The sequence below is a fragment of the Vipera berus genome (genome assembly GCF_964194415.1).
Source record: "Vipera berus genome assembly, chromosome: 2".
NCBI lineage: Eukaryota > Metazoa > Chordata > Lepidosauria > Squamata > Viperidae > Vipera > Vipera berus.
The window spans coordinates 245,210,909-245,225,744 of record NC_138203.1 but is presented as its reverse complement, the minus strand read 5'-3'; the positions used below and the strand labels follow the sequence as shown (position 1 = coordinate 245,225,744).

General features: G+C 38.5%; 1 protein-coding gene across 1 annotated transcript in view; it reads right to left on the bottom strand.

Annotated features, from left to right (window-relative positions):
• SUMF1 (sulfatase modifying factor 1) overlaps positions 1 to 14,836 on the bottom strand; it is a gene marked incomplete at its 5' end in the record, with an annotated part of 67,245 nt that overhangs the window by 32,565 nt on the left and 19,844 nt on the right. The window contains one exon of the mRNA XM_081320030.1: positions 1,909 to 1,991. Coding sequence (XP_081176156.1) covers positions 1,909 to 1,991 — 83 coding nt within the window. The remainder of the gene's footprint in view (positions 1 to 1,908; positions 1,992 to 14,836) is intronic.

The window sequence follows — 14,836 nt, the reverse complement described above, 5'->3', positions numbered from 1 at the left end:
CATATGTTCAATTAAAACATGACAACAGCTAATGTTTGTGTAGTATTATTTTAAGCAGACTGTGTTTTTCTATTGTTGTGACTTACATGACGTTTAGAGCGCATTTTATGGCCAATTCATGCAAAACTCCACGTAATCCCAAAGGGTTCACATACTTTTTCTTGCAACTGTATTTGTAACCTTTCAACCTTTTTATTTTTTTTACAAAATAGTTTTAGTTATATACTGTGGTTTTTTGTGGTTTGATAATATAACTGAAATCAAATTTATACTTGAGATGTGATCACATAATTCATTAGAAACAAAGTATAAACAATAGCTAACATTTAACTTAAAATTGTAATGAAAGAGGGGGGAAACAACCTTCCCAAAATTTGAAATGTGCATACAGGTGTTCCTTGGGTTATGACCACTCTTTCAGTGACTGTTCAAATTTGTGATAACAGTGAATGGGGATAGTTATGACCAGTCTTTGGGAGTTTGGGCTGTCACCGTGTCCCTACAATCATATGATCCAGGCATCCAATGGCTGCCTTGCAATTATGATGTCACATCAAGTGATGGTCACATGACTGTGATTTCCAACATTTGCTGCAGTCAAAGGGAAAGACAGCCAGTACTTGGAAATTGCAATCATGTGAGGTCCTTGCTTAATGACACATGCGGTCCTTGCCTAATGATAGCAATTGAGACTTCAGGAACTGTGGTCACTAAGAGGTGCAGTCATGTGACGTCGTGCTTTACAATCATCTCGCTTAGCAATGGCAACTCTGATCCCAAGTGCTGTCATAAACCAATGACTACCTGTATCCTTGCAACCATATTAATCAATACATGTGTATGTTTTGTATTTAGTTACTGAAGCTGTCATGCGAAGCAAGCAAGCAAAAACACAATTCTCAGAAATAGGACAGAAATGTATGAGTAGATACATTTACATATGAATAGACACTTAATACATCTTCCAACACCAAAACATTCATCTTCTTAGTGATTAGCAAGTTACAGAGCCTCCCCTTTCATATAAAATGTACCAAGGATGTAGCATATCTCAAGAAATCAAAGACCTTTAAAAAGTCAGCTGGTATTTGTCCCAGTCAATGATAAGCTTTGGGGTTCTCATATAGAATAACAGAGTTGGAAGGGACTTGTAGGTCTTCTAGTCCAGCCCTCTGCTCAAGCAGGAGACCCCATACCATTTCAGACAAATGGCTGTCTAGTCTCTTCTTAATAGCCTCCAGTGATGGAGCACCCACATTTTCTGAAGATAAGCCATTCACTGGTTAATTGTTTTCACTGTTAGGAAATTTTTCCTTGGTTCTAGGTAGCTTCTCTCCTTGTTTAGTTTCATCCACTGTTTCTTGTCTTGCCTTCTGGTGCTTTGAAAAACCCTAACCCTAACCCCTCATCTTTGTGGCAGCCTTTCAAATACTGAAACACTGCTATCATGTCTCCCCTAGTCCTTCTTTTCACTAGACCAGACATACATAATTCCTGCCATGTTCTTCAAATCTTCTAGTCTCCAGTCCCCTAATCATTCTTGTTGCTCTTCTCCACACTCTTTCCAGAATCTCAGCATCTTTATTTATATTGTGGTATCAAAACTGAATGCAATATTCCAGGTCTTACTAAGGCTTTACAAAGTGGTACTAATACTTGATTCTATCCCTCTATTAATGTCGCCTAGGACTGCACTGGCAAGAAATCTTTCTTGCTACCAAGAAATCTCCCCCACCCCACCCCCAAATAAAATCTGATCTGTGATAGGTTCCTTTATTCTGACAACATCAAGTTATTTGTGCTTATTTGTCCGGTGATGCTTAATTCAGAGTAATAAAATATCTCTCAGTGATTCTGGTGCATTTTCAGCAAAATACCCGTCGGAGCTTGGTACCATTTGGGGCTCACCTCTTTAAGATATCAGAATCAGGGCCTTCTGGGTGCTTCCAGTTTGCTCCTTTAACTGGCAGCCACCAAGGAGCAACTGCAACCTAAGAAAACAGGCAAAGAAAATATTGGCTTTCTTCTGAAAAGCCTACCCATCCAGCTAATTATATCAGGCAGCTGCCATTAGCAGTAAGAAAACAGAGATAGACACACATGATGATCTTTGGATGATCATATGTCCATTTACATACAACATTTGCCATATATCCAGGTTTTTTAGCAGTGCAAGCAATTAAATCAAAGCCAACCAAAATGACCACCAACCAACCCCACCCTTCAAATTAACTATAGTTTCAATGTTACCCAAATTAGGAAAGTGTAATTACTTCTTTCTGAAAAAGCCAGTGTCTTAATGTTATTTCAAACAGTAGTTCAAACCTTTCATAGGTGAAACCTAGCTTTCCAATTTGGAGTAGGTTATGAAATCAATTTCTTTATGCTATTGGATATCAGTCATTACATTGCTACAGGGTGTCCTCGAGTTACCACCCTTAGTTTAGCGAATGGTTCAAAATTAAAAGTGCACTGAAAAAGTGACTTGCAACCAGTCCTCGCAGGTATGACTGTGGCGGCATCCCCACAGTCACGTGATCGAAATTTGGGTGCTTGGCAAATGTATGTGCAATGGTTGCAGCATCCCAAAGTCATATGGCGACCATTTGCAACCTTCTCAGCCAGCTTCCCACAAGCAAGGGCCAATGGGGAAGCTGGATTTGCATAATGACCACGTGATTCACCTGCAGTGATTTGCTTAACAACTGTGCCAAAAAAAGATCACACAACTGGGTGTGACTCACTTAACAGCCATCTTGCTTAGCAACAGAAATTCTGGTTCCAATTGTGGTTGTCAATCAAGGACTACCTGTATGTTATCTCACTAGTTGCTGCTGCACCCACTATGGTTAATGCGCATGGATGTTTGTGACCAAGTACCATAATCTAATAATCATTCATTTAGGAGCTTCCAAAACCAATAGTGGAGCGGCTGAAGAAATCCATGCTCAGCACCAATATAATAACAATAATAATAATAAAAGTTGGAAGGGACCTTGGAGGTCTTCTAGTCCAACCCCCTGCTCAGGCAGGAAACCCTATAACATTTCAGGCAAATGGCTGTCCAGTCTCTTCTTAAAAACCTCCAGTGTTGGAGCATTCACCACCTCTGGAGGCAGGTTGTTCCACTAATTAACTGTTCTAACTGTCATAAAATTTCTCCTTAGTTCTAGATTGCTTCTGTCCTTGACCATATTAATTTTAAATAAGTAAATACCATAATAAGGGACGCGGTGGCTCAGTGGGTTAGGACGCTGAGCTTGTCAATCAGAAGATTGACAAGATTAACAGCGTTCCGTGCGCCTTTGGCGTCTAGTCATGCTGGCCACATGACCACGGAGACATCCTCGGACAAACGCTGGCTCTTCAGCTTTGAAACAAAGATGAGCACCGGCCCCTAGAGTTGGAAACAACTAGCACGCATGTGCGGGGGAACCTTTACCTTTACCTTTAAATACCATAATTCTTTGGACCGTCAGTTCCAAAGATCACAGGGGGAGAATATGATATACAGTTTATACTCTGTGCTGCAATACATAGAGCGTGAATATCATCTCCTGTAAATAACAAAATCCTCACGTAATCTATCAATACGATTAACAGACACTTGCTTCTAAACTTCAAGTGACTGTTATTGACATCATCTATGTTTCAAGTTGCTAAGATAAATGTACAACTCCCAATTTTTCCCCCAGAATGCTGAAAAGCTTTTAATTAGCTTTTGTGCTAATTAGGGAAGAGATTAAAAACAAGATCATGTAACAGCACAACCCTTATCTTACAATCAAGGAATTTAATTGCTTTCCTAATGCACAGCATTTTTAAAGTCTCATGGTGTTACCTAAACAGAGCATGCAGATGAGCTGCAAATTAACTTAAGCAGCATTAGCCATCAATAGAAAAAAAGTACTTATTTATGACATTTACATCTTGTCTTCCTCTCCAAAATGAAACCTTAAGCAGCTAGCCTTTCCCTACCACTGGAGGAAATTAGAATTCGCTTCATGTAAGTTAAATAGCCTTTTCTGCAGTTTATGACACATTAGATGCTTGATATCAGATTTTAGAATTTGAATGTATTCTTTAGCAATTGCCTTGATCTCTGATTAACAAGAAAGAGCAGACATAGGTTCTAATTTCTCAAGATCATGCCCATGTAGACCTGTTATACAGACACCAGAATTATCAGAATTGATAGATCTCTGAGAGGTCCTTGGTGCTCTCTGAGCTTGGTTGTTTTCTTGCAGATGTTTCATTACCCAAACTAAATAACATCATCAGTGCTAGAGTAGCATGATGTTACCTAGTTTGGGTAATGCAAGAAAACAACCAAGTTCAGAGAGCACCAAGGACCCCTCATTTCTGGGGTGGTGCAGTGGTTAGAATGCAGTACTGCAGGCTAATTCTGCTGACTGCCAGAAGTTTGATCCTGACAGGCTCAAGGTTGACTCTGTCTTCCATCCTTCCGAGGTCGGTAAAATGAGGAGCCAAATTGTTGGGGGCAATATGTTGACTCTGTAAACTGCTTAGAGACAGCTGTAAAGCACTGTGAAGCAGTATATAAATCTAAGTGTTATTGCTATTGCTATTTCAACAAGCTACAAATATTCTCATTTATTGATAGACCTCTCCTTTGACATTATTTTATCTTTTTTTATTATCATTAAATCTTTAGCCAAGCACAAAGTGGAGTGAATTCCAAACTCTGTCAAGTGTTTTTCATTAACCACACAAATTCCAATGCTACTCTTTAGAAGAGTTACCAGATTTGGGTTGCAGAAATCCAGATGACCAGAAATTGGCAGAGAAGTTACTGTTTTATATATCTCTTTTCTGGCATCTACTGGATTCCTAAAACAAAAATCTGATAGAGATGTGGAATTTATAGAATTTATATAAATTTATAGATTTATATACCAGTACTTTCAAACTGAGAAGCAGAACTGTAGAAGCTCCTTCAAGTTTTTGATTTAACTTCTGGCCTTCCCAGATTTGACTAAGAAACATTCCGGTCTGACTATCTGAATAGCTATATGGACAAGTATCTGATCTGTTATCAAGCAGTCTTCCCTGTTGCTTTTTTAGAACATGAGATCCTTTTCCTGACAAATAATATAAAGTTGTCAAATAGACAAAATGCAGGTGATATTGCCTCCTCCAGTTACTATGTCCAATCAAAAGAACAGATAAAAGGTATTGTTTTCTATAGAGTCAAAGGTTCATCAAGCTAGCTTGTTAACTGTAGATTTTCTGGAGGGAAAAAGAATCAGAAACAGCTGCATACAAAGCAGCTGCATGATTTAAAAGCTATTATTCCCTCTCCAAATTCCAAAGCATTGCAATTGCCCAAGCATAGGTTTAAAAAAATAATCTAGGACTTCTTATGTACCCCAAAGTAAGAATCACCCCAAGCCTTATACTGAAGAAACCAGAAGAATCTTTTCATTGTAATGGACGCCTTTCAAATATACATATCCCATCATCACTACCACCAGCCGCCTTTAAATAATTACAACCTATCTAAAGCAAGTCATTTAAGAGCAGAATACTTTGATCATCCTAGACAGAGGAGATAATCAGTCTTGAAAGTAACAGATACATCCTCAAAGAAAATGCCCACTAATATATGGGAGTATAGGCCAGCCAGGAAGTCATGTCAGTCAATTAAATAAAGGCAGCGATCCACATTGTACATGTTTTTATGCCTCCAAGATTACATTTCAGGGCTGAAATTTAGCATTAAAAATATACTCTGTTACTCAAGGTAGTTCTTGGCATACTTTTGTATCATTTGATTTGTTTGCATTTTATTTTATTTTATTTGTAATATATTTTATTGATTTTTTAAAACATAAATCACTTAATAATTGGTGAACAGTGTGTTGTCTGGGTTTACATTTATAAAACAATCACTAACAATTGATTTCTATAATCCATAATCCACATAATGGTTTTAGTTGATTTCATTCCCCCCAAAATATCTTCTTTTCCAAACATTGAGTTAATACAATTCTTATTGTTTTGATAGATAACAATTAAATATGTAATTTTTCCCAATGTTCCTAAAAATAATAATTACTTCAATATAATATTTCTTTTCTATCCAATAATTCTGGTCACCTTATCATAGATCCTGTTACAGTCCTTATTTAAATTTGTTTATCCCACCAAATTCTAAGTATTCTTACTGGTTAAGATTTTCTCAAAAATTAATTACATTTAAAAATTTAAGTCTATTTTTTCCATATGGACCATCTCAACACTTTTACATTTCTTAATGAATAGATAAAACAGTAAAGAAAAAGAAAGGAGAGCAAGAGTAAAGAAACATAAAAAATAACATATATATCTTTCCTAATGAAGCAGTAGGCGTGAGCTTAAATGGACTCCAGAAGATGGTAGAGGACCGGAAGGCCTGGAGGAACGTTGTCCATAGGGTCGCGATGGGTCGGACACAACTTCGCAGCTAACAACAACAATCCCTCCTAAGCTAATATATTACTCATATCAAGAAATAGAATAAAAGGGGGGGGGAAAGCATACTATGTTATTTAGGGGAACTCATCCCTCTTAAAATGACATATATATTCCAAATCTTTTCTATTTCTTTAACCACATTCAAACAAATGTTTCTTTTTAAAGTATTCTCTCTGGTAAGTCCCATCATCTATTTTCTTGATTTCCACTTTGATCTTTTTCCTTTGCCCAGTATCTTTCTTAATCAATGTATTTTGATGAGTCGAAAGGTTTTTCCATATGTTCGTAAATGTTACTGTAGATATAAAAAGTAAATCCAATGAAGTGTCTTTGTATGAAGCTTCTGCCTTTTCATGTTTGTTGAAAATCTTTTTCTTTTTCTTTCTCCGCTTCTCTTATTCATTTCCTTTCTCTCCAATGTTCCTGACATCTCTATAGTCCATTTTATACAGTTTTCTTGTCCTCAGATTTATTTTGTAGTCTTAAGGAATAAGTTGGGTTTTTTCCAATTCTTGTGAATTTTTTTTCACTAGGATTAAGTCATGTTTCCTTGTTTTGTTAAGTTCCATCTTTAAGTCTCTATTCTCAATTTTGTATCCATTTTTCCATTTTATCTGCTCCTTCTCTGTTGTTGTTTTCTGGGGATTTTTTTGTTGTAGTTAACTTGGGAATAGATTGGTTTATATTTTCAAACTTATTTTGGATTTCTTTGTGGTTTAAAATCATTGTGGTTTGAATTAGTTGCAGTATACTATATTTATTTTATTTATTTATTTTATTGCATTTATATACCGCCCTTTCCCTGAGGACTCAGGGCGGTTTACAGGGAGTTAAAAATCAACCATACAAAAGTTAAAAAACCAATTAAAAAAGATTAAACCAACCCTGTACAATTAAAAAACCCCAATTAAAATAAATTTCTCCTCAGCCTGGGAGTATTTATGTTTTCTTGATATGTTCTTTCTACATGTCTCTGATCCATGATGACCAAGAATTTGAGTTTTTCTCTTCTTTTCTTTTCTCTGCAAATATCTTTAGAGTCCCGATTAAATAGTTATTTGTAATCCAAATAGTTAAAAAAAATTTCTGAAATTTAAAATTTCTGAATTTATAATTCTCTCTTTGTCTACAGCCCAGATTGTTTTTTTTAAAAAATCACAGCTTTTTTAAAATCACAGCTGTTTGTTGTTAAAGCTTTGAAGGTCACACACAGAGATTAGCTTTTCCCAGGTTTTGCCAAATCTTATATTAAAGTCATAGCTGTCATAGTCTTCATCCACCACTAGGTGTCAGCATCTATTTGTTTTTCAATTTCCAAAATGAACAATTATCTTTAGAATAAGAGTCTTAACCATTCAACAATTTTAGATTTATCCAGATTTAAGTTTTAAATTTCAGGTTTTATATTTATTTCACTTCCATATATTTTGATTGTCCATAAAAAGATTAATTCGCCGCTTCCGTTAGTATAAGGGTGGGATGGAAATCCCCCTCCTTCCCTTTCGGAGGTATTTTGCTTCTTGGGGATCTTTTCCAGGAAATTAAATATAGAATATAAAAAAGATCAAACTCCTCACCCAGTTTCAAGCACACTGTTCAAAGTTGTGCTGGTTAGTACTTTTGGACTTCGGTTGCAAGTAGCTTGGGCTGGTCGATGAAATACGGCCAGCCTTTCTCCTGTCAGGTTAGAAGGCTTTCTCTAAGTCGAACAGAATGACCACTGCCATTCCAGAATCGCTGGGGCACCCTTTCTTCGTCGCCTCTCCGGGGCGACTTAGACCCATCTAGGATCCCCTAGCAGGGTGAAATTAGCCACAGGGATGTGGAGAATCTGCAAGCCCGCAAATGGTCACTACCGTGCAAAACCATAAGTCTGATTCTTTGCATTTTAACTGATTTATCATTTATTAAAAGGCACAAGACCAATCTTGGAGGAAAATGCTTGCATAATTGCCAAAATATTTTATCATGTATTACTTTTCAAAGATAGAAAATTGTTGTTGGCATCAATATAACTAAATGGCATTCTTGAGGAAAGCTGCATCACTAAACACTGCAAGGAACTCTGTCATTGATATTAGGACATTATCCAGCTTCCTTTAAAACTTTAGAGATTTTTTTTTTAACTTTCGGCAGCTTTGTAGACGGGCCGCAGCAGCTTTCGCAACAAGCGGGGCCGCTGCCCATTCGCACGGAGGTACGGAGACCTGCCAATGTTTGGGGAGGTTTGGGGAGGTGCGCGCGCACCTCTCGGAATGGGTAGCGGCCCCGCTTGTTGCGAAAGCTGCCGCGGCCCGTCTGCAAAGCTGCCGAAAGCGGCAGCTTTGCAGACGGGCTGTCGCCGTCGCGCAACCGGGAACCGGTTCCATCACACATAAAAAAAAGGCAACCGCGCGCGTCCGCACATGCGCAAGAAACGTTTTTTGCGCATGCGCGTGCATGGGCGCACGCACACGGCTCCCACTTTTTTTTATGTGTGATGGAACCGGTTCCCAGTGGCTCTTTTCCTTTTTCGGGTTGCCAACCCCTGGCATAGGGGGTACCTTGCTCAATAGTAGTAACTGTGAGAGGGATCTCGGAGTCCTAGTGGACAATCACTTAAATATGAGCCAGCACTGAGCTGCAGCTGCCAAAAAAGCCAACACAGTGCTAGGCTGCATTAACAGAGGGATAGAATCAAGATCACATGCAGTATTAATACCACTTTACAATGCCTTGGTAAGGCCACACTTGGAATACTGCATCCAGTTTTGGTCACCACGATGTAAAAAAGATGTTGAGACTCTGGAAAGAGTACAGAGAAGAGCAACAAAGATGATTAGAGGTCTGGAGGCTAAAACATATAAGGAACGGCTGCTGGAATTGGGTATGTCTAGTTTAATGAAGAGAAGGACTAGGGGTGACATGATAGCAGTGTTCCAGTATCTCAGGGGCTGCCACAAAGAAGAGAGAGTCAAGCTATTCTCCAGAGCGCCCAAAGGCAGGACAAGAAGCAATGGATGGAAACTAATCAAGGAGAGAAGCAACCTAGAACTAAGGAGAAACTTCCTAACAGTTAGAACAATTAACCAGTGGAACAACCTGCCTCCAGAAGCTGTGAATGCTCCAACACTGGAAGTTTTTAAGAAGAGACTAGTCAGCCATTTTTCTGAAATGGTATAGGGTTTCCTGCCTGAGCAGGGGGTTGGGCTAGATGACCTCCCAGGTCCCTTCTAACTTTACTATTATGATTATTATTATGATTGCATTCTCTTGGTTTCTCTGCACCTATTCTCATAATGTTCTCAGGTGAACAATATATCCTTTTTTACTGCTTGTACAATTTTGCTCTTTTCAAAAGTGTGTAATTTAAATCTAAGGCTTTATTATAAATAAGATACATGGCACAGCTTTTTGTGCCTTTACCAGCAAAAAGGTCAGTTTATAAATGTCATGAGATGTTCCATCATTATCATATCAGCCTAATCAAAGGTTGTCATGGTATTACATTAAAAAAGGAATGAATATTGCTGTGGCATATTTGTTCTGAAGTTGACTGTTCACTTTGCTAGTTTTTTACAAATTCATGGAAATACTTCTAGTTCTTTTTGGTTAACTGACACATGTCTCCAAGTTGAAAATGTCTTTTTTAAAGGGAATTGTTTGTTTTATCTCATTACACTTAATTCACAAAAATACCAGGAATAGCTAGCAGTTGAAAACTGAAGAGAGAGAAATTGAAGAATTGACTGTACTTAACCCAACTCTCCTTTTCAAAACAAGGGTCAATCACAACAAGAAAACTCAAGAACTCACTGCCTTCAGATCCCAGAAAAAGGCAAGATTTAAATATAGTAAACATGTTTAAAATTGCAGCTAAAGTTACCATGACTTTATATAACAGATCTTTATATTTAGCCAAGTCAGAGAAGCTCCTGATAAATTACACTATTGACACTACTGAAGTCAAATAAATCTTGGGTGAATCTCTGGTTCTGGTCTTCTCAGGGACCTCCCCCTGACTCCTTTGGAAACAGAACGTTGAAATAGATGGATGTTTGGCTTGAGCAATGTATCCATAAGTACACAGCTATTGGTATCTGGTGATTAATATTCACTCAATATGCTAGATGTTCTTTCCTCTAAAGCAGAGACACTAAGGACTTTCTTCAATGTTTATTTTAAGGAGCTACCATCAAAGAGATGGTATTAAAAATGTTTTCAGGCTACTGGTGAAAAAGGCAGTCCCTTCGTAGAAATAGGACACAGAAAAGATAAATTCTCTATCATTTGGTAGACAACACTTCATTTTCCAAGAGCCTGAACAGATTCAAGGCAATACAAAGTTAATGATCACTTTTGTGCTTTAAAACACCCTGATATTTAAGGTATAGCTAGTCTGCTATTTTCACTCCCAGTTCTCTAAAGGAAATAAGGCAACCTTTCAATCCTGCTTATGTCATTGTGGGTGCCTTGCTTACAAGGACAAATGTATCTTTGTCATTCCAAATCAGAAAGGCACAGTCGTAAAAGTTGGCTGAAATGAAAGTGAGTGTTTGCAAGATGAAGTGTCTTAGGTGTTCACTTTTCTGCAGTTTTCCCCAGCTAGGCTTTCCAAAGCACATCCAAAATTACACTGAAATGACCTACTTCTGTTCAGCATTTCGCCGCCATGGCAACTGCATTGGATATCCAGTGAACATCATCTGCTGCCTGTACAAGCATCTCACCCACAAACAGTGCCAAAGGCGACAAAGCACTCAAGGTTAAAGGCAAAAAAGAAAGACTGGACAGGTGACAAGCTCTCAGATTCTACATACAATACAGCAGAGATCCCCAACCTTTTGGGCACCAGGAACCAGTTACATGGAGAGAGATTTTTCCATGGACCGGGGGGGCGTGATTTTGTGTGCTGCCTGCATCTTGTGGATGGGGCTTTCCTTGTTTGTGCAGACCGGTTGCTGGCATGCCGTGGCCCAGTACTTGTCCACGGATTGGAAGTTGGGGACCCCTGCAATAGAGGCATTTTCAGGTGATGTTTCACAGTAATCCACAACATGAATTAGCACGTCTGTGTATGTGTGTGGTGTAACAGATACAATGCCTCAAGTGGTGCATCATAACTCAGTGTGAAACGGGTAGTATATCTCTGATTTATTTTTTTAAAAAACTGCACAGAAACAATGGCCATATCTACAGAAATAGACACGCTAAATCAGGGATAGTGTTAGCATGACTGATTTCTCACGCTCTATAAGTGCCACTTTATGCTTCCCCATCACACTCCCAAAACATGGAGTGGATATTAGAAAGAATCAGAAAATGACTGCAGGCCTAATTAAGAAAGTGAAATCTTAGTTTAGACACACAATTAACAATACCAATCCAGACACAAGATTGCATTTCTTGGCAACCATCAATCATAAAAAAATGGGTTGTTCAATATAAAGTCAGGGGCACATGAACCTATGCACACATAAACCTTGCAATCATCCATCCATTCTTCCTTCCTTCCTTCCTTCCTTCCTTCCTTCCTTCCTTCCTTCCTTCCTTCCTTCCTTCCTTCCTTCCTTCCTTCCTTCCCTATAGCTGCCCATCTCAACCAAGTGAGGCTAGAGGCTTACAATTCTATAACTATACAACAGTTAAAACAATTAAAAACAATAAAAATATCCAGAAAACAAAAGGCAATGATACATAGTCTAGAATAATAAAATCCATTATTCTTGAACAAGAGTTGTCTCACACTATGATTTATGCAGGATCATAAATTCTCAATATTCCTAGATTCTACAGTTCTACCATGGATAAATCCAGTGCTAAACAAAATTAATTTTGCATGCCTTTTGGGCTTTGCCATTTTGTGCATGGACTGAGCTCCTGGTGTGTAAATCAATCTTTCAAGTTTTATCCTTAATAAACCCCTAGATGATGTCAAAAGCTACTGTATGTCTGTAATGCTTGAATATGATGCTAAGAAATCAGTCTTCTGGCTTATTGGCTTTTACGCTGTATATAGCTTGAAGGGGACAGGTCAAGAACAACATATAGCTAAGGCTTTTAACTTTGAAAACCATAATTAATATCATTTTAACACTTTAAAGTTCTTTTAAAAAGAAAAAAAAGAAATAAATGTTATCTCTTCAAGTTTACTTTTATATTTTATAGCCTGCATACTTACAAGAGGAACTACATTTGGCTAAGCTAAAATGTTAAATTTAAGAAAAGCAAGTCCCCTGTCTTGCTAGGCTGCTGGCCAAAATAATCAGATTAATGTCATTTTTCCATGCCTACTAGATGAGGTTCTGCATGCCAAAATGTCCTAATAATACATATTGGAAAAACAAGGCAAAAGAAAAGTCCTCTAAAAAGTACACTAACCAAATAGGGGAAATCTTTCAAAGGAAGCAGCAGAGCTCAACAATTTGGGCTAGGTGCCAGTCCCAACTTGCCTCTGATGCAAACATCAGGGAGAGGAATTCCCAGTTCAGGCAAGGATCATAATACCCCGAGTAGCTGCTCTGAGGATTGACATTTGACTCACAGTAGTAAAGCAGAACACACACACACACACACACACACACACACATATACAAAAAATAAAAATAAAATAAAAGACTGTCTTTCCTGCATAACATCCTGCAGGAGGTAGGTTGTCATTCAGTCTCCAAACATCCACTGCAAGGGTTTTATGTGCATTTGTTGAATTCTCCTGTCTTCATGCTTTCAGGCTTGCCAATAGGTCCTATTCCAATTTAGATCTTTTCTTTTTCTAAGACAAGCACCATAATTTTTTTTATTTTTTTTTATTTTAATTCCATTTATATCCCGCCCTTCTCCGAAGACTCAGGGCGGCTTACAAGCTTAGCAGTAGCCTTCATTCTATGTATATGCCTGCTTATTATTTCTTTGAAGGGAAACAGTAACAGAGTGCAAAGTGAATCCTTGTAGCAAAGGCACACATTTCTCCTCTGCCTAGATGAGAGAGATCAATCTAAGGGTGGACTTGCTGTCCTACTTTGTATCTGGATGGACAAGCACCATCGGTACTCATGAAGGAACAGGTCTGCAACCTAGGTTTTCTTCCAAACTCACGATTCTTACCTGGAGGCTATGGCCAGAGGGACCTTTATGCTGCACCAATTGCAAATTTACCTGGTGCAGAAGAAACCTAATTACTGCAATTCAAGCCTCCATCATCACCCAGCTGGAGTACTGCAATGTATTTTATGTAGGGCTCCCACGTAGAAACTACTCAGGGACTGCCACTGGTTCAGAATGCAGTGGCTCGCTGATTTTAGTTTTGGCAGTATATATGTCAGTTCTGTGGATTCTACATTTGATGATTTCTTTCTGGGTGCAATTTAAGATGCTGGGATTAACTTATTTACAAGCAGCCATGGAGATTACCCTGCATCGACGATGTAGGGGGATGTAGAAAAATATGCTTTGAGCCCAGGAAACTGGGAAAATATTAGAGACTCAGATTGGCTCCTCCCAGTGCAATAAAAATTTAGTTTGAAAATGACCGCAGTATAGGCATGAAGATGGAGAGGGCTTCATCAGTGATGCTGGAAAGACCTACTCAGAAAAGAGTAATCAGAGAATTTCTGGGCAGAGAGCCAAGGTTGCCAAGACAATTTCATTTAGGATCACTGGCTGTAAGCTAAAAAGCAGAAATCTGCCCACCAATTCAGACTGTATAAAAACCAGAACTCTGAAGGGGCTAAGGTTGCATCAGTTCCATCTGGAGAGATGGCAAGTGTTTCATCTCCCATCTGTCATTTCTGTGTCCATCATACTCCCTTTTGTGTCCAAGTGCTTTATTCTGTCTCCAGGTCTGATTGTTCTGATTCCGCCTTATTGCCTGGTCCACCTGGTGTAAGCTGAATATTAAATGACAGAACAGAGCTCTATTTAATTTTGTTAACTAATCTGGACCATTTTTGTATTTCCCCATCCTAAAAGAACCTGTTCCCATTGAATGTTTGAGTGGTTTGTTCTCTTATCAGTCCCCTCTGCAGACAGGATTGTGCATCATTCCTGCTCCAGCTTCCACGAGTCACAGGCTGGGAGTATAATACTATGACCCTGTGGATTTGGATAGTGAGAATAAGTGTGGCACACGTGTCCCTAAAAATAGTAAGAGAAATATGATTGTTACTAAGCAGGGCAGCATGTGTGAATGTTTGAATAAATGACCTCAGATGGAGGGGAGGGAAAACCCAGTCAGGTTGCAAGATTCTGCTGTAAAAGTCTTTCTTGGTAAAGAATAATTCTAGTCTTCTTGTGGAATCTGTTTCCTGATCTGGTCAGCCTCAAAGGGCTAACGTCAGTCTTGCTCGATGGTTGAAACAAGGTGATGGAAGGCCAAAAGCAT